Here is a 25279-nt window from a genome sequence, read left to right as displayed (position 1 = left end):
ATCTCCGCGAACTCCGTTTATGTTTACCCATCTCGGAACGATTTACACATTTCTTCCACAAAGAAGAGAATGAGTAGCCAAACGTGCGAAGGAAGCAGGAGTGCTTTTTTTTTGCTGTTCTTTTGTTTTTGGTTACTCTTTGAAACTGTGACAACGTAAGCACAAAGTGGGGGAACTACGAGTTGATCTATTCGGAGGTGGCGCGAAATATAATTATTTATTATTCGTATTTGGCTTGAAAATTTAATAATTTGGTAAAAAAATTCAACTATTTGTAATTTTTTTTCCAGCTGAACAATTCTGCTGATTGAAAAGTAAACTAAATGTTGAAATTAAACCCTTTTTCTCAAATTTAAAATTGACCATTAATCTCTTCCGCTTGAGGATTCAAATTGTTTTTTGAAAATTCGTCTTTTTAAACGAAGTCAACTGCTTTTAAAATAAAATGTTTTTGTTGGAAATATCAATTTACATATAGATTTTGGTGTGAAGAATTGAATTTTTTTTGGTTAAGAATTTATATTATTTGGTTAAAATTATAACAAATTTGTTATAAATTTATTTTTCTGGTTGAAAACTCGAGTCCTTGGTTGAAAATATTTGATTATTTGAAAATTAAATTTTTTGAAAATTTATATTTTTCGGATTGAAAATTAAACAATTCGGTTGTCAATTTTGTCTTCCTTTGTTGAAATATTTTTGGTTGAAAATTCGCCTTTTGCAGATGAATTCCATTACTTTTGATTTAAAATTGAATTTAATTAAATTAAAATTAAAGTGGATATTATTTTATCGCAGTAAAAATGATTAAACAGCACTTTTGTTTAAATGCTAATTTAATTCCTTCAAAAACACGCGTTTTTATCATAAAAATGGAAACTAGATTTACTTTAAACTTGGCCCTTAATTATTTCAATACAATTTAAAACTAAAAAAAAAACTAAGTCAACAAAATATCGCTAAAACAACGTAACTTTTTACTCCAGCTCAATCCCTTGGATCTCTTGAATGTGCCTCAAATATGTGGAAATGATAGTGGTCATGGAGACAGGTGGGATTGGCTTGGAACGGAAGTTGGAGGTGCACATTCAGGAGACTTTTTTGAGGAGGCGGCAACGGAATTGGAGGAATTTGATTTTCTTGGAAGTGGTTTACGTCTCTTTAGCCGATCTGATTGCATCGATCTGATTAAATTGATTTTTGCATTCACATTCTTCGACCGAGCAACCTGTTGAAATATTTTAAAATTAAAATCTGGAAAATATTCAACAGCCATCTCTCTAATTAACGTATAGAACGAAATTCTAATAAAATTATAAGTTAAAAAAAGCGTGTGAGAAAAAAAATGATTTGGAGACTTAATACAGGGATTCTGTAACACGGCCGACAATGAGGGTCCCTGAAATACCGATATTTAGCCCGGAGAAGAACCGATGTAGCTATACTACTGATACTCGGACGAAACTTAAACCTATCGACTTTTTTATGTTTTTTTTTCTATGTGAAGCCTATGTGAAGCCTATGTGAAGCCTATGTGAACTTGAAAATCAATTGCTAAAAGTCGAATTTCTACTAAAATCGAAGTCGACTTTGGTAAAAAAAATTCTCTTCACTTGAAAAGAAAATCACGAGTCTAAAACAACTGTTGGAAATTTAGGAAATATTTAATTCATTCTTTATTTCACGGAACTGTACAGAGTCTCTAGTGAAAGAAATTGTAGGTCAACGGCAGTAATTTTTGATAAACAATTAAAAAAACATCATAAAATCGTCAGGCACAATATAAATGCTTTCTCTCGAAGAGAACAAATCTAAAATCGCAAGTAAAGCTTTTTTTCTAATTTAATTGAAAAAAAAACTGAAGCCTTTTTATATAAACAACCCTTAGAGAGTAACACATAACGGATTTAACTGAACAGTTCTAAAAAATCTTCATCGAAACGGATCACGTATAAAGCACCAAAATCTGTCGAGCCACCAAGAATTCAAAATTGTAGATTCTAAATCGATTCGATAAGCGTCAATCAACAATATGACTTTTAAATTATTTAACTCGCTGGCCCAAGATTTGCCTAAACTGTCACAGAATTGCACATCGATTGGAAGCGAAAAAAGCTTAAAACTGGACAATACAATTACAAAAATCACCTGTTCTATTGTTTGTCTTGTGAATCAAGTTAGATAAACGCATAGACAGTAGAAATATTACAAAATCAAATGCTCTGTTACTTTGTAAAATGTATTACATTGAACATCGAGGCGATGATTTATTAATTTTTGCCCCCAAATGTGAGCTCTATTGTAACTTCTCTTCTGTATTTTTATTTTCGCACACACAATATAGTGCATAAACTAATTCTGGGCGATTTCCCCCGAATTTAGTTGCATTCGTTCATAAACTTTTTTTGTTGCTTTTTTCCTGCAGTTTATCGACCATACAATTCCGGATGAATGTCGTAAATATATTCACACGTACATACGCACGCCCACACACGTTCACACGTACACGCACGCGTGTGCAAGTATTTATGTAAATATATATATATATATATATTGTTTATTTCTGTAACTATATTTCTTCATTTGAGAGAGGGCGAAAGATTGCACTGGCAAATCGTTCCAATTTTTAAAAGTCGAATAATCGATGAAAAAATTCGACTTTTTTTCATCTTGTAAAACCTGTGTGACCTTGTACGAGGATTAGCAATCAACTTCAGGAATTTAAAGTCGCCTGTGAAATGTCGATTCGATATTAGTAGTATAGCTGCACCGATTCTGTAAGCTAAATGCCGGTAGAGTAGTGACAAGTTACCGAGAGTGATCTTGACTCGGCCGAGAATGCTGGTCCCTGAAATACCGACATTTAGCCCGGAACAGAACCGATGCAGCTATATTACTGACTGTCAGACCAAACTTAACCATACCGACTTTTTCGTTGTTTTTTTTTTCTATGTAAAACCTGATCGCCATCACCGTTCATCAGACAGAATGAAAAAGGTTTTTACAATCAAATTTTTTCAATAATATGTCTCAAACCGAAGCAAGCTTTCACCCTATTTAATTTTTAATATATTACAAACTATTGCGAAAAACGTCTAGTTGAAGAAATAATCTTCAGGAGATTGACCATGTCAAACCCCCCTCGTTCTACAGTAAAGTTGCTTCTTTTTTTGTATTTCTTTTGAACGAGAAGTTGATAATCGTATAACAATTAATATTATTATGCTGATATCGTTATGCCCACGTAATAAACGTCGAAAATCGCACACCACTAAACGCCCCTTTGTCGTCGCAAGTAGCAATTGATCACTCAGGGTGACAATCTATATATTTTCTTTCGTTCTTTTTTCTTTTCTTTTGAGATAAAAGTTTCAGAGATGCAGGATGGTTATTTTCTTCAAGTTGGAAAATAAGAAAGGGGCTTTAAAATAGATATTACTTTGAGAATTTGATTAAACTTTGTTGAAATTGGTTCTCAACATCACCCCAAGCGTCAGCTACTTAACTAATAGAAATCTAACCGTTGCAGAATAAAATTTCTGCATTCTTCTAAACACACACGATTATACCAAAGCACACATGCAAGAAACGCAAGCACATTTTAGGGCACAAACATACGCTCTCGACTCGATCGAATTTTCCACAACGTCGAATGAAAACAAAGTGGCTCTAAGAGGGTCGCATCGAATTCGCGCTGCACAGTTTTACTCCTTTTTTCTTTGTCTATTATGTTTTACTATCCTTTTGTTTTGACACATCTGACACTTTTGTTCAAATATTCGTTTCAAAGACGCAGCTCAGTATAACGATAATAAAGATACTAATAGCAATGACAATAATAATCATCGTCATCAATGCACTAGTAATAATTATGATAATTATAATAATGATAATAATGATAATAATGACAATATAATCTTAATAATCGCAGCAGTAAAGAATTAAAGTTGTCACACAACCGGGATTTCTTGTTTCTTTTTTTTTCTCACGAAATGCAACTTTGTGTAACGGAAAACGAGAAAATGCAGGAAGCTGAATGTTCGTTTCCTAATTAAACGGGTCAATATTTCACAATGGAATGTCAGTCCGATATCCCAAACTTTTCCCCGAGAATTTTCTCCATTTTCAGGGTGGCCACTATTTTATAAATTTTCGTCTCCCGGGGAATATTCATGATTTATCTGGTTTAGGAAAAAAAATTTAATCTCATTGCGAAACTCGCAGTTTTTCACATATATCATCATATAATAAGTACGATAAGGAAATTTTTGTTTCTAATAAAAGGAAAATTCACGTCTCTTGATTATTATTTCCTAACACGAAAAATATGCAAATTTAAACACCAATTATTTAAGCCATTTTTTGGTATTATTATGATTTAATATTTTTGAAACAATATTTAATAATCAATCATTAAATAATTAAAAATTGAAAACTTTTGGGTTTGATCAATTTAAAATTCAAAGCGATTAAGGTTCGACAATTTAATATTGAAAACTAAATTGAATTTTTCAAAGCCAAAGCTTCTGAAATCTTAAAATTTTTCATTGTTATTACCTTACAAACTTATAATTTAACATAAAAGCCAATTAGAAATTTTTTCGAAATTCACCAATTGAAGTGAATTATTCAAAAAAAAAAAAAGTTTCAAAACAAATAGTAATTTTATATGAGAAACATTAAAAATGAATAAATTTCTAATACCGTATTTTACAAAATTCAACAAATTAAATTTTAATTGCAAAATTAAAACCTATGATAGGGAAAAATTAAAAATTTAGCTTTCAACATGAAAGATTCAGAACTCTCAAATTGTAAGCATCTAAAATTATCGAAATGATTGATTTACTGATTTATCAATTTCAGATAGTTTAAGTTTTACCTTTTTTGATTTTAAACTCAATTTAAAATATTTTAATTTCAAATCTCGCTTTAGAATTATTATTGATTCTTGAAATTTTCCAATCAAATATTTTTTCAAATTGAAATGATTTGTTTATCGAAATCTTCCACTAAAAATCGTAAAATTTTATTACGTTAGATTGAAAATTAAAATAAAGAATATAAAACAATATTGGTGTAATATGATACCATTTTTGTACGTTGTACAATTTTAAGCTTTTCAATTCGAAATTGCTTTAGGTTTACATCTAAAATTGTGAAATTTAAAACTATCATGGCTTTTAATATGAAATTTCAGAAAACTTAATAGCGAAATTGTTCTGAAATTTTCAATAATTATTTGAATATGAAATTAAAATATTGTGAAATTTCAAATTATAAAATCTAAAACTAATTTGAGAAAAAACTTTAGTTTCAAGGCCTCAAAGATTAAACTGTTATAGAAATTTTATTAAAAAATTTTATAGTAAATTTATAGACAAATTTAAAGATTAAAGAATTTTAAAGGATAGATTTTTCACTAAAAATGTGATTTCTGTAAAAATAAAAAGAAAATCGCTGTAATTTTCACCGTTAAAAATTTCAGAGTTTAAAATATTGCGAAAAATATTGTAAACATTTAAAGTTTACTTATTTTAAACACTGAAAATTATGCAAAACTTGCGAATAAAAAAATACGGAAAATCTCCCAGTGAAATATTTCTCTTCCGGGTGGATGGCCACCCTGAATTTGCCCCCCTTTTTCAAGCTACAATTAATTTTTCAAGAATGCTAAAAAAACCAATTTGGTCTTTTCCAAGGTTTCAAGTCTTTGTTCCAACTTTGTTCCAACCCTCGAACGAAATTTTTGAAATTTAAAATAAAAAAAACATTGAAGCCCGATTGTGAGATAACACAGTAACCATAATAATAGCAGTGAATGTGATAACATTACAAATTTAATCTTCGACTGTAGATTCTGCTTATCGACTACACTTTCCACAATAATCTGCAGATAATGAAAGCTCGCCAATTATTAATCGTACAACATTTTGTAAAACAGCAAAACGGAACACCAAACTATCCGCTAACTTTCGTCTAGTCGAAAAAACCAAAAATCCGATGAAGATGGATCGAGGATTGGAAAAAATAGATCAGAGAAATGGGACGTGAGAGAAAGAGAGAGAGGGGGGGGGAAGAGAGAGAGAGAGAGAGATGGAGAGAAAGTAGGTGTTTACGGATAATGAGATTGAGACTTAATCCATGTGTAATAGTAATAGTTACTTCAATAGTAATTCTCTCACTAGACACGATTCAACATATAGAAAGTTTATCGCTATCATTTAATAGTTATTATTTATCATTTTATAATTATTATCTTAAAGCTGTCTAAGGACTCACTGCGTGGCAGGAGCGTCGTGTTTTTTCTTTCTTTTATTTTATATTACTTTGCTTAACTCTTACGTGTCAGACGTCTTCTTGTAAATCTGTTTCTCTCTCTGTGTTTATGTGTGACTGCTGTCTTCATTGTTTCAGTGTGAGTTTCTTGGTGTGAGTTTCCCTAGTGGATGTGTGTTTTTAATGTATTAATATCTTAAATATCTACTACTTGTTGATGCTTTGTAATTTGTAATTTTTATAGATCACAATGTCATACCACCTGCGCCAATGATTTAATCCTTTCTTTCCGATTTTTCTATACCTTTTCGTTACCTTCAGAACGTTTGCCTTTACTCGCCTATCTGCGGACCGCAGCGAATTTTCAGCAACTTTTTTCGTCGAATAAAACACGTCACGGAAATTCTATTTTTTGGATAGAGAGAAAAAACAAAAAAATCAAACAAGTTTCAAAGGTCTAAATTTCAAAACTTTTGAATTCTAAGCCCTCTAAAAGAGAACAAAAAAACGCGACCGAAAAAAAAAAAAAGGATTCGTAGACACGTCATTTTTTAGCGATGTAAGTGGACGTTACAGTTTTATAAAAAGCACTCGGTGCTTCTCGACGAATTCAAGAGACGCTAGCGACCCTGGCTTGAATTTCATTTCAATCCTCGGACTTCCATATTGTGATTTACATTTCATTAATATATCCTTGAATTCTATATCCTAGTTAAATTCAGACCAGCCGAAATTGATTTAGGAAAACAAAAAACCAAGATGCGAACGAATAATAAAAGTATGATTAATAAATTCAATAATATGAATTATCACACATAATAATTAAAAAAAAAAAAAAAGAAAATAAGAAGAAGAAGGAACGCATCTGATGCGATACCGCTTAATTGAAATAGATAATAGGTAAGAGCATCGCTAAAAAATAAATAAAATTTCTTTCATCTCGCGTTTATCAATTAAATAGCACGTATCTGTGTATGCATAATAATCTATGCCGCTTATTATTAATAATATTGATTTCGCACCAGCGCGAAATACTTGTGAGTGTTTTTTTGTCGTTCCTTTCGCGGACAGTATTTTATTTTTAATATTATGTAGAACGGACACTGTCATCATCGTTAGCATAGAGTTGGAGAATGAAAGCGTACAAGATTTTCTTTTCTCTTTCAGGAATTAACTCGAACTATCTCATCTCGGTCTTGTATCACCTCTCGATTAAATCGCTTTTGTCCATTAAACTTTGTCCTTTTGTTTCTCGTTTTTAAGACGTCCCAAAGATCCCAGGACCCAAGCGGTTGCCTGCCGGCGACAATACGATACATTTTTAAAGAACCTCCCACGAAACCCCAAAATAGAGTTTCTACTCAAATCCTGGAAAAAAATTCCCTGACAATTCCAGTTTTTTTTTTCAGATATCTCAGATTTTTCCAGGTATAATTTTTCATAGGTCTAGATTCAATTGTATTTTAAACCGCTTTAAACTTTTAACTATTCAAGTAAAATAATTGAATTTTTAACCGAATAGTTAAATTTTCAATAAAAAATACGCACTTTCAACAAAATATATTAAATCTCTACCAAATAGTTGAAGATAAAAAAATTAATATTCAAACAAAAAAATGTGAAACAAAGTAATGCATTTTTAACTAAAATAATAAAAATTTTGGTGGAACAGATTATTTTAAAAACAAAAGAATGATTTTTTGACAACAAAGTTTAAATTTCAATCCAGAAAATTAATTTTCAGTTAGAATTAAGAATATTTAATTGGAATACTTACATCTTCAATCTAAAATATTAATTTTTAAACACCAAGATTAATTTTCTACAAAAAAAAAACGATTTTTTAATGACAAATTATCTACCAAATAGTTGAATTTCAACTAAAAAAGATACATTTTCAACCAAACTGATGAATTTGCAAACAAAATTTTGAATCTTCAACTGAAATAGTTGAATATTATACTAAAAACTTGAATTTTCAATCAATTACATGAATTTTTAACTAAAAAAGAATAATTTTCAACTGAAAATTGAATAGTTGAATTTTCAGTTAGAAAAGTTCAACCAAAAAGATGAATTTTGAAAGAAAATGATAAAATATTCCATTTACAAAAATTCATTTTCAGTTAAAATGATACATTTTTAACTGGAATAGTTGAATATTAAACTAAAATTATGAATTTTCGAACAAAGTTACGATTTTCACTTTAAAAATAACAATTTAAAAAAAAATAGTTCCATTTTTAAATAAAGTCATAAAGTTTCAACTGAAATGATTAATCTTTATCTAGAATTATTGAATTTTCAAGCAAAAAGATGAATTTTCAAGTCAGAAGATTAGTTTATATTGAAAAATAACACGCAAATTCAACTAAAACATATATTTTCTTAAGCAAAAATTGAATAGTTAATTTTTTCGTTAAAAAATTTCAACCAAAAAGATGTATTTTTTATATAAAATGATCAAATATTCAGTTGAAAAAAATTCATTTTCAGTTAAAATGATAAATCTTTAACTGGAATGGTTGCATTTTCAACAAAAAAGATGAATTTTTAACTAAAATAAAATGATGAATTTTCAACAAAGAAGATTATTTTTCACCAAAAAAGACCAGTTTTCAACTGAAAAAGATACTTTTTCAACCAAAGTTACAGTTTTCACATTTAAAATAACAAATTAAAAAAAAATAGTTGCATTTTCAAATAAAGTGATGAAATTTGAGTTTAAATTATAAATCTTACACTGGAATATTTCAATTTTAGATAAAACAGATGTAATTAAAACTAAAATGATTAATCTCTATCTGGAATTATTGAATTTTCAACCAAAAAGATGAATTTTCAAGCAAAAACTTTAATTTAATTTAAAAAAATTGATATTCAAAAATAGATATGAACTTTTAATTAAAATTATGAAATATTCAATTGAAATAGTTACATTTTCAGTTACATTTTTTTTTAAATCACAAAGAAGAATGTATAAGTAGATATTATAAATAAAAAAGATTTTAGTTTTTAATCAAAAACAGTTAAATTCAATAAAAAAGACGATTTTTCAACATGACTTGAAATATAAATTAAGAAAGATTTTTCCGGCCAAGAGAGAGACAAAAACTGCAAACAAACTGTAGAATTTTTAAGCAAATTAGAAAATTGCTTAAACAAAAATATTTATTTTATAAAACGATTAATTTTATACAATTAGAGAACCGATTTTTAATAAAATAAAGTAAATTTGAACCAGATACCTGAATTTGCATCTAAGAACAATACGTTTTTAACCAAAAATAAAATAGTTGAATTTTCAGTTAAACTTTTTTTTTAATTATGACAAAAAATGTATTATATATTTTATAATAATGTGGTATATTACAAACAAAAAAGATTTGAATTTTTAATCAAAAACAGATAAATTCAATAAAAAAAATACGATTTTTCAAAATTAGTTGAAATATGATTTAAGGCAGATTTTTCCGGTCACGAAAAAGACAAAAATTGCAAACAGTTTTAATTTTTTAATCAAAAAGATGATTGCTTAAACAAGATTAATTTTATACATTTAAAGAACGAATTTTCAACAAAACACATGAAATTTAAATCAGATACTTGAATTTTCATCCAACATCAATCAATTTTTAACCAAAAAATATAATAGTTAAATTTTCAGTGAAAAAAAAAATTAATTTCAACCAATGAAAACGAATATTCACAAAATAGTTTAATACAGTAATAAAAAGCTACTTTTACAAATAAAGAGTCATTGTTGTTACTCAAATTTAGATTGCAATAAAAAAAGTGAAGCACGCTTTCCAACAAACAAATAATTTGCTGATATTTTCAGGTTTTTTCAGACATATGAAAATTCCCTGACCGTCCAAACGTCAGAATTGTTAGTTTAGACGACCAATGCTAGAGTGCGCTGGCTTCGAGAGAGGTACTTATAAAATCAAGTATCGAGTAGTGTATCATTCAATGAAAATAAGCCGGATTTTGCAGTCGTCTGGGTCCGCGAACATTGGCATTTCGTTACAATAATACACTTAAATAGATTCTATATAAATACCTAATATGTATTCGTACAATACATATTGTTTTAAAAGTCAGCCGTCGAGCCCAAAACGTAACGCACTTTAGTTTCGCCTACACACCGTAAACGTACATTTGCAATTATTCTTTTTAATCCGCCCGCCCGTGTTTGCCCAAATTCTCGTGTAATTATATTATTATATTAATATTAATAATAATAATTATTATAATAATATTATTATTATTATACACAATAATAAATCGTGTTTGGTCATAATCTCCTATCTTTTTTCTATATATTATCTCATCGTTATTATTTCCATAGAGACGATCGGTTTTGCAAAACGACGCGGCTGTGAATTTGCACAAAACTATGTGAAGTCTTGCAAAAAACGAGGATGTCTGAGTAGTTTGACAATTTAAAACTCGTAACGCGCGAATGAAAATCAAGAAATCTCAACCTAATTTAAGGCTAGCAGCAGTAACGGCAGCAAAGACACCACATGACAAATAAAGAAGGAAAAAAAAAAACCCCTAAAGATCCAACTAAAGGCGGAAAAAAGCGACACCTGGAACGGTCGACGTTCTTCTCCTATTCTCCGCGTAATCGTTAATATAACAACTATTTATCCATAAATTCTGAACGATCAAATTCAATTGTAAACGTAACCTCGACTACAGTCCATTTCCCGCGAGGAATCCTTTTCTCGTTGGACATGAGGCTGACGAGATAGAAAGATATAGGAGGAATAGAGAGATAGAAAGAGAGAGAGTGAGAAAGAACTGCATTTTGTGAGAACTGCTAGCTAAATAACGTGCAATTGATAGAATAATCACAATTTTGGGGGGGGGGGAGGGGAAAGAGGGGAGGGTTGGAGGAGACGAGGAAATGAACGGTAGTATATACAACGTTAATCGACGGCAACTCCCATCCAAACTAGGAAATTGCGTTATACATGTCACCAAGATTCACCTTTGAAATACCTAATCTTCGAACTCGCTTCTTTGCGTTGCTTGATGATAATTATAGTAATAATAATAATAATAATAATAATAATAATATTAATTATTCGTCGATATAGCTGGTCCGGATTCTCACATCGCGATTGATGATTTTGGGACGATTGATTGGAAATGATTCCAATGTTTTGTCGATCTCGAGCGTCAGAAGATGATGAGAGATTGACGAGAAAGACGAAAACGACGAGTATGAAAGTGACGACGACGACGACGACGACGACGACGACGACGACGACGATATGCGGACTCGGACAAATTGTTTTGGTTCGCTTAACGATTCGAAAACGAGTTACGGTTAAAATTCCAATGTTCGAGTCAAGTTAAAGCCGTTTTCACTTGATTAGAGGGGAATCTAGATTCGGATTGGGATTGGGCTGTTGTGAAGTGGATGAGGGTGATGGTACCTGAGCCACCACCGAACCTTTTCCATCGGAAAGAACGCTGCTTGCACCGCCGGCGCCAACACCGACGCCACTTTCTTTCATCTTGTCACAGTAGTCGGCGAAAATGTCGCGGAATCGTGCCCACGACTTCTCGGGTACCGTTATGGCAGTCCTGAAGTTTGTCTTCACCTGAAATTAAAACAAAAAAGCGAGTCTATTCATCATATTCTGCAGTTCAATTTTCAACCAAGTACAGTAATCAAGGTCCGTTAAGCTGGCAGGACCACATTGCAAAAATGGACTGAAAACCTATAGGGAATTTAGGGCTAATTTAATATCCCATTGACAAATTTAATGCTCTTTATTTAAACAAAAAACCGGTGGTCATGCTAGCTTAACGTTAAGATAGCAGAACCACACATAGTAAATAATTAATTTTTTAACATTTCTTTGCTCTATAATTAGGGCTCATTTAGGGCTCACATAATGCCCTATTGTCAAATTTAATGCTCCGCAATTTTTGGAAAAAACCTGTGGTCATGCTAGCTTAACGTTAACCTAGCAGGACCAAACAGAGAAAAAAACGACTTAGGCGTTATTTCTTTCCATAATAATTTAGGGCTCATTTAGGGCTCTGGCAATATGAGAATGAAAAATTTAAAAAAATTGTTTGAACAATTTTTGTTTAAACAATTCTAGTAAAAGTGAATCAAACAAATTTCTCCTTCTACCCTATGCTAAGGCTCACTTAGGGCTCCATGAATATATTATTTGGATTGAACAAAAAATTGTTTAAACATTTAGTGTTTAAACAAATTTACCACAAAAAATTATTTTCTTTTCGTTTCTCTTGCATAAGTTCAGGCTCATTTAAGGCTCCTGAAATATCATCCACTGAAAGTCTTGCGATACTTTCTTTGCCCTTTTTTTTCTTATAAAGGGTGATTTTTTTTAGCTTGAAACTTTTAAATATCTCGAAAAATAGGTACTTTGTGAAGAAATGTTATGAATCAAAATTTTATCACTCTGAGGAGTACATAAAATGATGTTAAAAATGAAAATTTTAAGTTAAAAAAATCACCTTGTATATTGTGTTGTGCTACCTTAATGCTATAAAAAATACGTGAAGAAACCCATAAAACCCATTTTTACTCCTCGCGTAATTTAGGGTTCATTGAGGACTAATTTGGGCCCGTAGTACTAAATTTTGGGCTCTTTTATTTTTTGATAAAAATAGTGCTTAGCAATAAGTTAGTTGAAGATTGCTGGAAAACGTAATAAAAATGATTTTATAGAAAATTGACCTCATCGAATAATTTAGGGCTCATTTAGGACTCATTTAGGGCTCTGGGAATATAATAATTAAACATTTAAAAAAGTGTTTAAACAATTTTTTATATATTATTACAAAAAATGCTAGAACTCAACATTTGTGAATACCGATCCAAATTAGTCCTAAAGGAGCCCTGAATTATGTGAGGAGTAAAAATATGTTTTATGGTTTTCTTCACGTATTTTTTATAACGTTAAGGTGGCAAAACACCATATATAACAAAAAAAGGGCTAAGGAAATATCGCAAGACCTTCGGTCGATGATATTTCAGAGCCTTAAATTATGCACAATAGACAAAAATAAAATAATTTTTTTGTGGTAAATTTGTTTGAACAATAATTGTTTAAACAATTTTTTGTTAAATTCAAATATTATATTCATGGAGCCCAAAGTAAACCTTAATATAGGGCAGAAAAATAAAAGGTTGAATTGCGGAACATTAAATTTGGCAATGGGGCATTAAATATATTGTCGTCAAAAAAGGTGAATAGGAAAAGTCAATTTTCAACCAAAAAATTAAATAGATGAATTTCTATCAAGAGAAATTAATTTTCAATTTAAAAAACAGCAATAAAAATGAGTTTTTTACCAAAAAAGTTGAATTTTGTACCAAATTGTTTAAATGTATACCAAATTTTTTAATTTTCAATAAAATAGTCTAATCCTCAACCAAAATAGATAAATCTTCAACTAAAAAGTTGCATTTTTAACCAAAAACTAAAAAGAGATCAAGTTTCTACCAAAAAAAAATGAATTTTCTACCAAGGAAAATTTTTCAGTTAAGAATGAAAAATAATGTTAACCTAATTGTTGAATTTTCAACAAAAATATTGATGTTTATCAAAAAAAGTTATAGTTAATATTTCCACAACAAAATTTTAATTAAAAACAAAAAACAGTTTGTTGAATTTCCAAGCCAAAAAGCCTAATTCTCTTTAAAAAAATTTAATTTTGAAAACCAGAAAATAAACTAACATCAAAAAAGTTTATTTACAATTAATCAGTTGACTTTTTTAACAAAATATTTGAATTTGTAGTGTAAAAAAAAAAGAATTTTTGCAACAAACAGAATTGTTAAGTTTATTTTTTAATCAAAAAACGAACTTACATCTAAAATTATGAATCTTTAACGGAAAAAAATGAAATTTGAAAAAATTAGTTCAACTTTCAACCAAGAAGTGGAATCTTTAATGAATCATTTTTTTGGTTCAAAATTCTACTTTTTGGTTACAAATTCTACTATTTAAAGATTTAATTATTTTGTTGAAAATTAAAGTCTTTTGTCAAAAAGTAATCGTTTTTGGTCGAATATTTATATTGTTTGGTAGAAAAATCATCTTTTTTGGTTGAAAATTAATTCTTTTTATTTAAAAAGTCTTATATTTGAATTAAAAAACATACTTTTTGTGAAAATTCAATGATTGTTTTGAAAAATTCCTCGTTTTTGGTCGAAAATGTATACTTTTGTAAATAATTCATATTTTTTTATTGAAAATTTATCTTTTTTTATTGAAAAGTAATTCCTTTTATTTGAAAAGTGTATTCTTGTTTAAGAAATAATCTCTTTTACTAATATTTTTCGGTTAAAAATTTATCTTTTGGAGGAAAAATCTTCTTTTTTTTTAGTTGTTACAAATTCACCTTTTATGTTAGAGAGTTAATCATTTTTATTGAAGTCCAATATTATATTTTTGTTGTTTAGTTCAAAACTCCACAAATTCGTTGAAAGTTTAATTATTTTATTGAAAATTTCACTAGTTTCTTAAAAAGTCACCATTTTCGTTTAAAATTAATCTCTTGGTTCCAAAAATCTATTATTTGGTTCAAAATTTATCTTTTTTGAGTGAAAGTTAGTTCTTTGGCCAAAAACAAAACAAAAAAGTGATCATATTTCTGTTTCAGAATTAATCTGAATCCAACTATTTTGTTAAAAACACATTTTTTTGTCGAAAATTCATTCTTTTTGGATTGAAATTTCTCTTTTACTTGAAAAATCGTCTTTTTAGTTGGCAAATTCAACTATTTTTTTTTTAAATCACCTTGTGGCTAAAAATTCATCTCTTGGTTAGAAATTCTACTATTCGGTTGAAAATTCAACTATTGTCTTAAAAAGTAATCTTTTTTTTTATCAAAATTTCAACTGATTTATTGAACACTTGTATTTTTGGATAGAAAATCCATCTTTTTGGTGTAAATACCCTCATTTGTTAGAAAAGTCATATTTTCAGTTGAAAATTCGTCTTCTTTACTTCAAAATAAAACTGGCTTGTGAAATATTCATATTTTCCAATTAAAAATGATGTTTGAAAATACAACTCTTCTTGGTGGAAATCTAAACTCCTCCGTTTGAAAATTCGATCATTTGATTCAATATTCGTCGATTAGGAAAGTGTAATAAAAACTGTATTTGGTGTGCAAGTTGAAATTTCGAAGAAAATTGTACTTTTTCAACTGAAAAAAGGTGACAGAAGTGAGAAAATTAAAAATAGGTGACAAAGGGTGACAAATTCCCAAGAAAGGTAAAAAAAAAAAGGTGAATACGTGCCACTCTGTGATGACTGCAAGTCGTGCAAATTTTAAAACTTAAAATAAATTTAAAAAACTGCAATCCTTTTTTTCAAACATTTAGATACATTTTGCGTTATTGTGCTAAGAATAGGATTTTGGGTTTCATATTATTTTTTATTGATAAAGCAAAATATCCTACAAGTCCTACATAAAACTTTTAAATAACAAATAATTGGTCACAAAAATTTTGAAAGTGCTTTAACTTTTTGCATTTTCATCCAAAACGGCTGGTTAAGGAACTTGTTCTTTCCTTTAGGACCTTAAAAAAGTGTGCCAAAGATCGATTTGATTCGTTTATTTTTTAGAGAGTTATCATGCTTATGGAGGCACGGTCGGAGAGACAGACGCCACCTTAAAACTTGATTTTCGGATTCAGGGGGTCTCGAAGCCCCCCCCCCCTCCCCAAAAAAGGAATTTTAACCCAAAAAAAAAAAGGAATTTTCAACCAAATAGATGAATTTATAATCAAACAGTTTAATTTTATACTAAATTGTTGAATTTTCATCTAAAAAAGATACATTTTCAACATAATGTTAAATTTTTTCAGTGAAATAAATCAATTTTCAACCAATCAGTTGAATTTTTAATGAAAATCAATTGAATTTTCAATACACATAGACGAATCTTCAACAAAAACACATATTTTCAACCAAGCAGTTAAATTTTCAACAAAACAGTTATATTTTCTATGAAATTTTTTAATTTTTAAGCCGAAAAGACGAATTTTCAATAAAAATGAATATTTTCAACCAAACCGTTTTTCAACCAAGCAGTTGCATCTTTAAACAAATAATGCATATTTTTAAACAAAAAATTAATTTTCAACCAAATAATAAAATTTTAATCTAAAAATTATAAATTTCCAACACAATAGTTAAATTTTCAACTAAACAGTTCATTTCTGTATATAAAAGTAGTTGAATTTCGAATCCAAAAACAAGCATTTCCAACAAAAACGCATATTTTCGACCAAAGACTTAAATTTCCAACCATATAGTTATATTTTCAACAAAAACCTATATTTACAACCAAGCAGTTAAATTTTCAAACACAAATTTTAATTTTCATCTAAAAATAATTTTCATCTAAAAAGATTGATGTTCAACAAAATAGTTAAATTTTCAAAGAAACAGTTGAATTTTCTATCAAATTAGGTGAATTTTGAATCCAAAAAGAAGAATTGTCAACCGAAATATTAGTGTTCTACCAAATTGATAAATTTTCAGGCCAAAATAAAGAATTTTATGAAAAAACGTATATATTCAACCAAATAGTGGAATTTTCAAACAAAAAGTTCAATTTTCAACCCCACAGTTGAATTTTCTATAAAATTAGTGGCATTTTTAACTCAAAATACAAATTTTCAACAAAAACACATACTCTCAATCAAACAGTTAAATTTTCAAGCCAAAAAGATGAATTTTCAACTAAAACGAATATTTTTACCCATACAGTTAAATTTTCAACCAAGCAGTTGCATTTTTAACCAATTATGAAGAAAATTTTACCAAAAGAGATGAATTTTCCAACCAAAGCGAAATTTTCAACAAAATACATGAATTTTTAACATGCTACATGAATTTTCAACATAATACATCAATTTTCTATCAAATAGTTGAATTTTCACACCCCCAAAAAAACATTTTCCAAACAAGTGGTTGTATCTTTAAAAACAAAAAAGATTAAATTTTTACCAAGTGGATTAATTTTCTACTGCAAAAGACAATTATAAATTCAAGCAAGAGTGAAACAGTTCAATTGTCAATACAAAATTAAATTTATAAAAAAAAAACGATTTTCAACAAAATAATTAAATTCTCAACAACAAAATTAATTCTGAATCATTTTTTTTTAAATGTAATAGTTGATAATTGAAACAAAAATATTTTAATTATGAATTAAAAACCGTTAAATTTAACCAAGAAAAAGCTAACTTTCACCAAGAGAGTTGAATCCTTTAGAAAAATACATTAGTTCTGAACCAAACAGTTGCATTTTTAACAAAATAGTGGATATTTTCTACCAAATACTGGAATTTTTAACTAAAAATACCAATTTTCACTAACGAAAAAAGAATTTTCAACAAATTATTTAAATTCTTTACCAAATAGTTGATTTTTTTCAACCAAATAATATGAAGTTGAATCCTCAAGCAAAACATAATTTAATTAAAAATTAAAAACCGTTAAGCTTAATTTTTTAAAAACACCAATTTCCACAAAAATTTCTATTATCAAACAAAATTGATTAGCTTTTAACCAAACAGTTGCACTTTTACCAAAAAAGAGAACATTTTTAACCAAAAAGATCATCAGATTGGCCGTTTTAATCGACGAAATAAATTCCCGGTCATTTCCCGATTTTTTTCAAAATTAAAAAATCAATAAATGAATCTTGAGAAATCTAGAAGAATAAAAACATTTTCTTAAGATTACTAGGAAAATTAAAAATAATTTTTCATTTTGAAAAATTGTTTTAGGAGAATTATTAAAAAAATTTTTGAAGATTTAAACAAAATTTTCAACAAATATTCTAGAATATTTTAAGAAAACATTCTAAAATTTGCATGATAATTTTTAATCTTTTTAAAACTCCTAAATATCTCTTGAAATTATTGAATTTTTTCTAAAAATGTTCATTTGTAAATTATAGAACAAAATTTAAAAATTTCACTTACAAATTAAGCATTTTTCAAATACAACAATTAAATTTGGAACGTATAAAGTTTAAAACGCTCTTCGAAATTTTAACGATTCCAGGCTTTCTATGTCAAAAAATGCAGTTAAAGATTATTTACTTTTAAATATTTGGTTTCTATTTAATTGTCTTAAATAAAAATTCAAATATTGCTAAATATTCAATAATTAATCTTTTTTTGAATAAAAAATTGCAAATTGAATGTGATAAAAATTGAATATTTTTGACTGAAACAATATTTTTAATTTAATAAAATCCTTTAATTAAGAATATATTATAAAGTTATTTTTAAGTAGAAAATAGTTTATAAAATTTCAGTCACACGTTCACATTTGATTAATGAGTAATACTTTCAAATTGAAACCGTTCAAGTTTTAACGTTAAAATATGAAAATTCTTGAATTTTGAACTGATTTAAAATCGTTTTGTCAAATCGTTTTTGTTCAATTTTTGTTACTTAAAGTACAGATAAATGTAAAAAATGTATTTATTTATTAAATAAAAATGTTTTTTATCCCAAATTTTCAACATCAAAGGCTTTTATTTTTTATTTGTTCAAGCCTTTAAGAAAACATTTAAAAATTCTTTAAATTAAAAATCTAAGCTTAAAAATAAAAATTTTAAATGGAAAATTTGTAAAGTAAAAATATTTTGAATTACGCATTGTAAGCCAAATAATAGCATAATTGAAAAACATAAAAATTCAACTAATTATTTAAAAATGCTTGAATTGAACCTGGACAGTTTTTTCTCCTACAAATTTGTAAAATTCTCACGCAAAAAAAATCACTGTCATTTCCCGGTTTTCCGGTCGAGCAGCCACCCTGATCATTTTCAACAAAATACATGAAAGAGACAAAAACCACTTGCTTAAAAATTCGGGTCAACTTTCTATTTTTTAAGGAAAATTTCCACATTTCTAAACCAACATTTTCAAAGTATTAATAATAAACAATTATTACTTTTCATATCTTTTGTGAAAAATATCATCTTATTTGGTTAAAACTGCAAAATTTTGACCGAAAATTAGTTGTTTTTTTTTCTTTGCAATTGGACTATTCAACTATTTAATTGTTTTAAATTTAAAATTAAATTATTTTTTGGTTGAAATATCAGATATTACATGTGATGTTAACGAATACATCATTATTTTTGAAAATTCAACTATTTAAAAAAATGAAACCACTGTGTTTAAAATCCTTTTTTTTTTGTTGAAAATTAATTTTTCATTAAAATTTAACTATTGCATTCTTGGTTGAAAATCAACATTTTTTAGTTAAAACCTCAACTATGTTGTTTAAAAGTCATGCATATTTTTTATTTTTTTCAACTTGTAATTTGTCCTTTTCATTCGAAAATTCATCAACTCGATAAAAAATGAATCTTTACTAATTTAAAATTCAACTGCTAGGTTGGAAATTTAACGGTTTTGTTGAAAATATACGTTTTTGTAGAAAAGTCTTCTTTTTAGGTTGAAATTTTGAATCAAAAATCAACTGTTTGGATGAAAATTAAACTATTTGGCTAATAATTTGCACTATTTGGTTAAAAATACAACTGCTTAGCCGAAAATTTAACTGTTTGTTGGAAAATATACGTTTTTTTTTTAATCTTTCTTTTTTTGTGTTGCTCGATAATTCAACTATTTGGTTTAAAATTATTTTTTGGTTAAGATGCGTTAAAGTTCAAACTTTACTTTTGGGTTGAAAATTCAATTACTTGGTTGAAAGATGAATTGATTTTTAAAATATTTTTGTTGTGGATTTACAATTTTAGTTAAGAATTCATCTCTTTAGTTGAAACTTGAACAATTACGGTGAAAATTCTTCTTTTTTTTGTCAAAAATAATGCTTTAAATGAAAATTTGTCATTTTTAATTGAAAAATCGTCTTCTGGGTTTTAAAATTGATCCTTTTGGTTGAAAATTGATCATTTTTAAGTTGAAAATTTATCTGTGGGTTAAAAATTAAATCACTAGGTTGAGAGATGATGTAAGTCGATAAAAATTATTTTTTGTGGTTGCGGGTCTATCATTTTAATTAAAAGTAATTTTTTTGTTAAAAATAATTTTTTAAACTGCACTTTTATCTTTTTTTTAGTTGAAAATTCGTTAAAAAAATTACTTTTTTGTGTTCAAGACTCATTATTTAAGTTAAAAATTCATTTTTTAATATGAAAATTAAACTATTCTGTAGTAAATCCAGCTTTTCGGTAGAAAATTAATCTTCTTGGTTGAACTTTTATCTCTTTAGGTTAAAAATTTATCTTGTTCGTTGTAACTTGAAAAATTTTATTAAAAATTTTTCTTTTTTTGTCGAAAATTAATGTTTTAACCTGAAAATTGATATTTTATAGATGAACATTCAATTATTCGGTTTAAAATGTCTTTTTTTGGTTAAAGACGCATCAATTGAGAAAAAAATTTATTTGGTATTTTCAAAATCGAACTATTTTGTGATATTCATTTTTTTCGGTAGGAAATTAATCTTCTCAGTTGAAAATTTATCTCTTTGGGTTGAAATTCCTTTTTTTTTTGTAAAGATTCTTCAAATAAGTTAAAGTTTTATTTCTTGTAGAGTAAATTTAACTATTTTGTTTTTAAAAAATGGTCTCTTCCGCTAGAAAATTAATCTTTTTGGTTTAATAACAAAAATATTAAAAATAATATAGTATAATAATAAAAACAAAAAATCAAATAAATAGTTATAAATCCATCTTTTTCGGTAGAAAATTAATCTTCTTCGTTGAAAATTTATCTCTTTAGGTTAAAAATTTATCTTTTTCGTTGTAACTTGAACAATTTTATTGAAAATTTGTCTTTTTTTGTTGAAAGTTAATGTTTTAACCTGAAAATTGATATTTTATAGATGAACATTCAATTATTCGGTTGGAATTTTTTTTTTTTATTAAAGATGCATCAATTGAGTTAAAAATTTATTTCGTATTTTCAAAATCGAACTATTTTCTTGCAAATACGCCTTTTTTGGTAGAAAATTTATCTTCATAGTTAAAAATTGATCTCTTTGGGTTGAAAATTTAATTACTTGGTGGAAAGGTGAACAAATTTGTTAAAAATTCATTTTTTAGTTTGTAGAAATAAGTTTATGTGTAGTAAATTTAACCCTTAAAGGGCACATTTCCGTAAAATTGCATAAATAGCACACTGGGTATTAGAAACCCAAGGGTATGCAAAGATGTGCTGTGCCGACGGTATTGGATAGTTTTTTACAAGAAAATCAATTAATGAGGTTTAATCTGTCTAGTATAAGGAGAAAAATATTTCATATCAGATTTTGAAATTTAAAGTAGTTAAAAAAAATCTTGTTTGAAAAAAAAAATTAAAAAATGACTTTAACTCTAAAATTCATAACTTTTTAAGTTTTTGATATTTTTACTCAAAATTTTACTTGAATATTTCCGAGATACGGCGCTTCAAAAATAAAATTAGTCTTATAGTGTTTGTTCCAAGGAAGGCATTCATTCTAAAAAATAAAACCTTAAATTCAATGAAAAATGAAACACCGTACTTTGCGCGATTAAACGATTTTACTGATCTTAAACCGCGTATAAAAATTATAAAAATCAAAATTATGTGAAAATTATATAGAAAAATAGGTTTTCATGTCATTTGTCAATCTGGCGCATTTGTTCCATTTTCTTGAATTTGGTACGTTTTCTTAAAGCGCAAATAAGTCGCTGGGTGTTTTTCACCCAGTATGCCCTTTAAGGGTGAACTATTTGGTTGAAAAATGAATCTTTTTAGTTTAAAATTTGCACCATTTGCTTGAAATTGCATCTAAATTTAAAGGTTGTAAACGTAAAAAAGAACCTTTTAAAAAGGGTCAGACTTGAGAAAAGTATACAAACCTCAGATATTCTCATATAAATGCCTCGGTTATTCTGTCCGATATCGAAATAGAAATTTTTATTGTCGACGCGCATGTAACGTCCCTCAGGTAAATCTCCCTTGAAACCGCCATCGTCTGTTCCGAATTCCTCGAGAAGATCCGTCAAGGCATCGCGAAACTCTATCATTCCTTGGGCTGGTATTGCAATCTGAGTTCTGGGCCCACCTCGCGTTATCGTCTGCGATACCTAGAAAATAAAAAAGTCTTTTCAAAATCTTCACAGCTTCATTACCTCTCACAAAACTTTATATTACAACATTTTACCAGAGAAAATTAACTTTATTTTCTAAGCCAAATTTACAAACTTTCTAACATAATATTTTTTAAGTATTAAAAATTAATCGAAATTCCTATTTATTTATCATATTTTCTCCTTTTTACTTCTGGTTGAGAATTCAAATTTTTTGTTTAAAAATATTATTATTTGGGTGAAAATTTATTTATTTTGTTTGAAAAATTACACAATTTTGTACAAGTCATCCTTTTTGGGGTTGAAAATTTCTATTTTCTGGTTGACAATTTGTCTTTTTGATTAAAAAATGCATTTCATTTGGTAGAAATTTCGTCTTTTTATTTAAAATGCAACTGTTTAGTTAAAAATTAATCTGTCTTTTCTGAGGATCTATTTTGTAGAAAATTCGTTGGAAATTTATCTTTTTTAGTTGACAATTCAACGATTTGGTTGAAATAGAACTTCTTTGTTGAAAATTCATATTTTTGTGTTGAACTACTTTGGTAAAAAATTTAACTATTTAATTAAAATCTCGTCTTTTTCTAGTGTAAAATTTATCTTCTTGTTTAAAATCTCATCTTTTTGGTCAAAAATTCCTTTTTTTTTGGTTGAAAATGATTTCTTTTACTGAAAACTTAACTATTCAATTGCCCACTGAAAATTGGTCTTTTTACACAGAAAATTAATCTTCTTAGTTGAAAATTCAACAACTTAGTTGAAGGTTGAACTATTTCTTTTTTTATTCATTTTTTGGTTGAGAATTTTTGATTACAGTTTATAGTTCAGTTTTTTCAGTTAAAAGTTAATTCGCCTTTGATGATACAAAAATTTATTTTCTTGTAGAAAATTCATAATTTTGATTAACAATTGAACTAGTTTGATTAAAAATATTTAACTATAGCTGAAAATATTTAACTTTTGTTTTTTTTTTAAATTCATGTACTTTGTTAAAAATTTGCCTTTATCAATAGAAAATTAATCTTCTTGTAATAAAATTAATATTTTTTGTTAAAAATTCCTTGTTTTTGGTTGAAAATTAATTATTTTAACTGACGATTTAACTAATAGGGTAATGTACCCAATTGTTGGCAGGTTAAGGCAAATTTCAGGCTTTGAGAAAGAAATTAAGTTTAAAAATTGTACGTGTGATAAATGTAATAATAATATGTGCAGTGCTAATATAATAGGGTATCAAATTCTAAGCTTTATTTGCCTCAATATATATTAAAAACTGAAAAAACAATTAAAATTAGCTCATTAGTCCAAAAATGCAATTCTTGGCAGGGTTGACGCAATTCTTGGCACGGTTGGCCCCAATTATTGACACCCTAGCCATATGAAGATGAAATAGTGAAGCAATCAGATTAAACTAAACTTTAATAGTATCACTAATAAGCGAATAGTGAAGAGAAACATTGTTTATCCTTTATTTTAGTAGAATCGGTTTTTTTTTCTTCAAAAAATGATTTTCTTTTTTGTGTCTTTAGCTTTTAACTTTCTTTTTCTATTTTTTCACCTCCTATTATTTATTAAATAAATTATAGTTAAATCTTAGTTATTTTTTTATTAACAATTTTAGCATTTCCTCGAAATATGCTGAAAAGAAAATAGTCACTTCCGTTAATTATAATGTTGCTAGGGGTAAATTGAAAACTGAAATTATCTAAAGATTTTCTTTAGCTAACCTGAAAATTTTTGGCAGCCTTGAAACAAGGCTGAATTTTGTAATTTCAGAATACATAAATTATTGTTTAGCAAAAAATGAATGCATATTACTACGAAAAAATATCTGCACCATTAAAAAAAAAATTTTTAAATTTGCTATTTATCTCTATTCTCTTATTATTTCATAAAATCTAGAGAAGGGTGCCAACAATTGGGCGGGGGGGGGGGGGGGGGATTAGTGCTCTTACCCTACAGTTTGAAATTTTTTATTTTTTAGTTGAATGTTCAAGTATTTCGTTGAAAATTCAAATTTTTAATTAATATTCTTGATTAAAAATTCATGTTTTGGTTCAAGGGACATAATGATAGTTGAAAATTAATTTCTTTGGCTCAAAATTTAACTACTTTATACAAAATTCATTTTCTATGGATGAAAAATTAATTTTTCAAAATTAAAAATGTAACTATTCCAATTTTCGTTGAACTTAATCTTTTTTGGTTCAAAATTCAACTATTCGATTGAAAATTCATGTAATTTATTAAAAATACGTGCTTTGTGGAAGAAAATTAATTATTCTAACTGAAAATTTAACTATTCCAATTTAAAATTTTTGATTTTTTAGTTGAAATTCAACTATTTGGTTAAAAATCAATGTATTTTGTTAAAAATTCTTCACTTTTGGTAAACAATTAATATTCTTAGTTAAATTTTCATTTTTTGGTTGAAGAGGCATAATTTTAGTTGAAAATTAATTTCTTTGGTTCAAAATTGAACTATTTTGTCCAAAATTCATTTTCTATGAATAAAAAATTGATTTTTTAACATTCAAAGTGTAATTATTCTAATCTTGGTGGAACTTGATCTTTTTTGGTTTAAAATTAATTTGGTTGGTTAACAATTCATATCGTTTATTAAAAATTCGTGCTTTTTGGAAGAAAATTAATTTTTTGTTGAAAATTAATATTTTTTGGTTAACAATTTCTTGTTTTTGGTTGAAAATTAATTTTTTACTTAAAAATTGAACTATTCCATTTTTCATTGAAAAATGTTTATTTTCTAGTTGAGACTCAACTATTTGGTTAAAAATTCATGTATTTTTTTAAAAATTCTTTTTTTTTTGTAAATAATTAATATTTTTGGTTAAAAATTCATTTTTAGGTGGTAAAT

General features: G+C 27.4%; 1 protein-coding gene across 5 annotated transcripts in view; it reads right to left on the bottom strand.

Moving 5' to 3' along the window:
• Positions 1 to 866: 866 nt before the first annotated feature.
• Positions 867 to 25279, bottom strand: part of LOC117175685 (transcriptional activator protein Pur-beta) — a 55379-nt gene continuing 30966 nt past the window's right edge. For 4 of the 5 annotated variants that reach the window (XM_033365418.1, XM_033365415.1, XM_033365417.1 and 1 more), the window contains 3 exons: positions 22174 to 22401; positions 11730 to 11897; positions 867 to 1228 (listed from right to left, as the gene is read on the bottom strand). In XM_033365418.1, the coding sequence (XP_033221309.1) occupies positions 1040 to 1228; positions 11730 to 11897; positions 22174 to 22401 (585 nt within the window). In that variant the 3' untranslated portion in view covers positions 867 to 1039. Of the gene's footprint in view, positions 1229 to 10010; positions 11898 to 22173; positions 22402 to 25279 lie in introns of those variants that run through there. The other variant, XM_033365419.1, reaches the window with a different exon arrangement.

The sequence above is a fragment of the Belonocnema kinseyi genome, chromosome 6, assembly GCF_010883055.1.
Source record: "Belonocnema kinseyi isolate 2016_QV_RU_SX_M_011 chromosome 6, B_treatae_v1, whole genome shotgun sequence".
Classification (NCBI taxonomy): Eukaryota; Metazoa; Arthropoda; class Insecta; order Hymenoptera; family Cynipidae; genus Belonocnema; species Belonocnema kinseyi.
The sequence above is the reverse complement of the archived record's forward strand: the minus strand, read 5'-3'. Positions and strand labels throughout refer to the sequence as shown.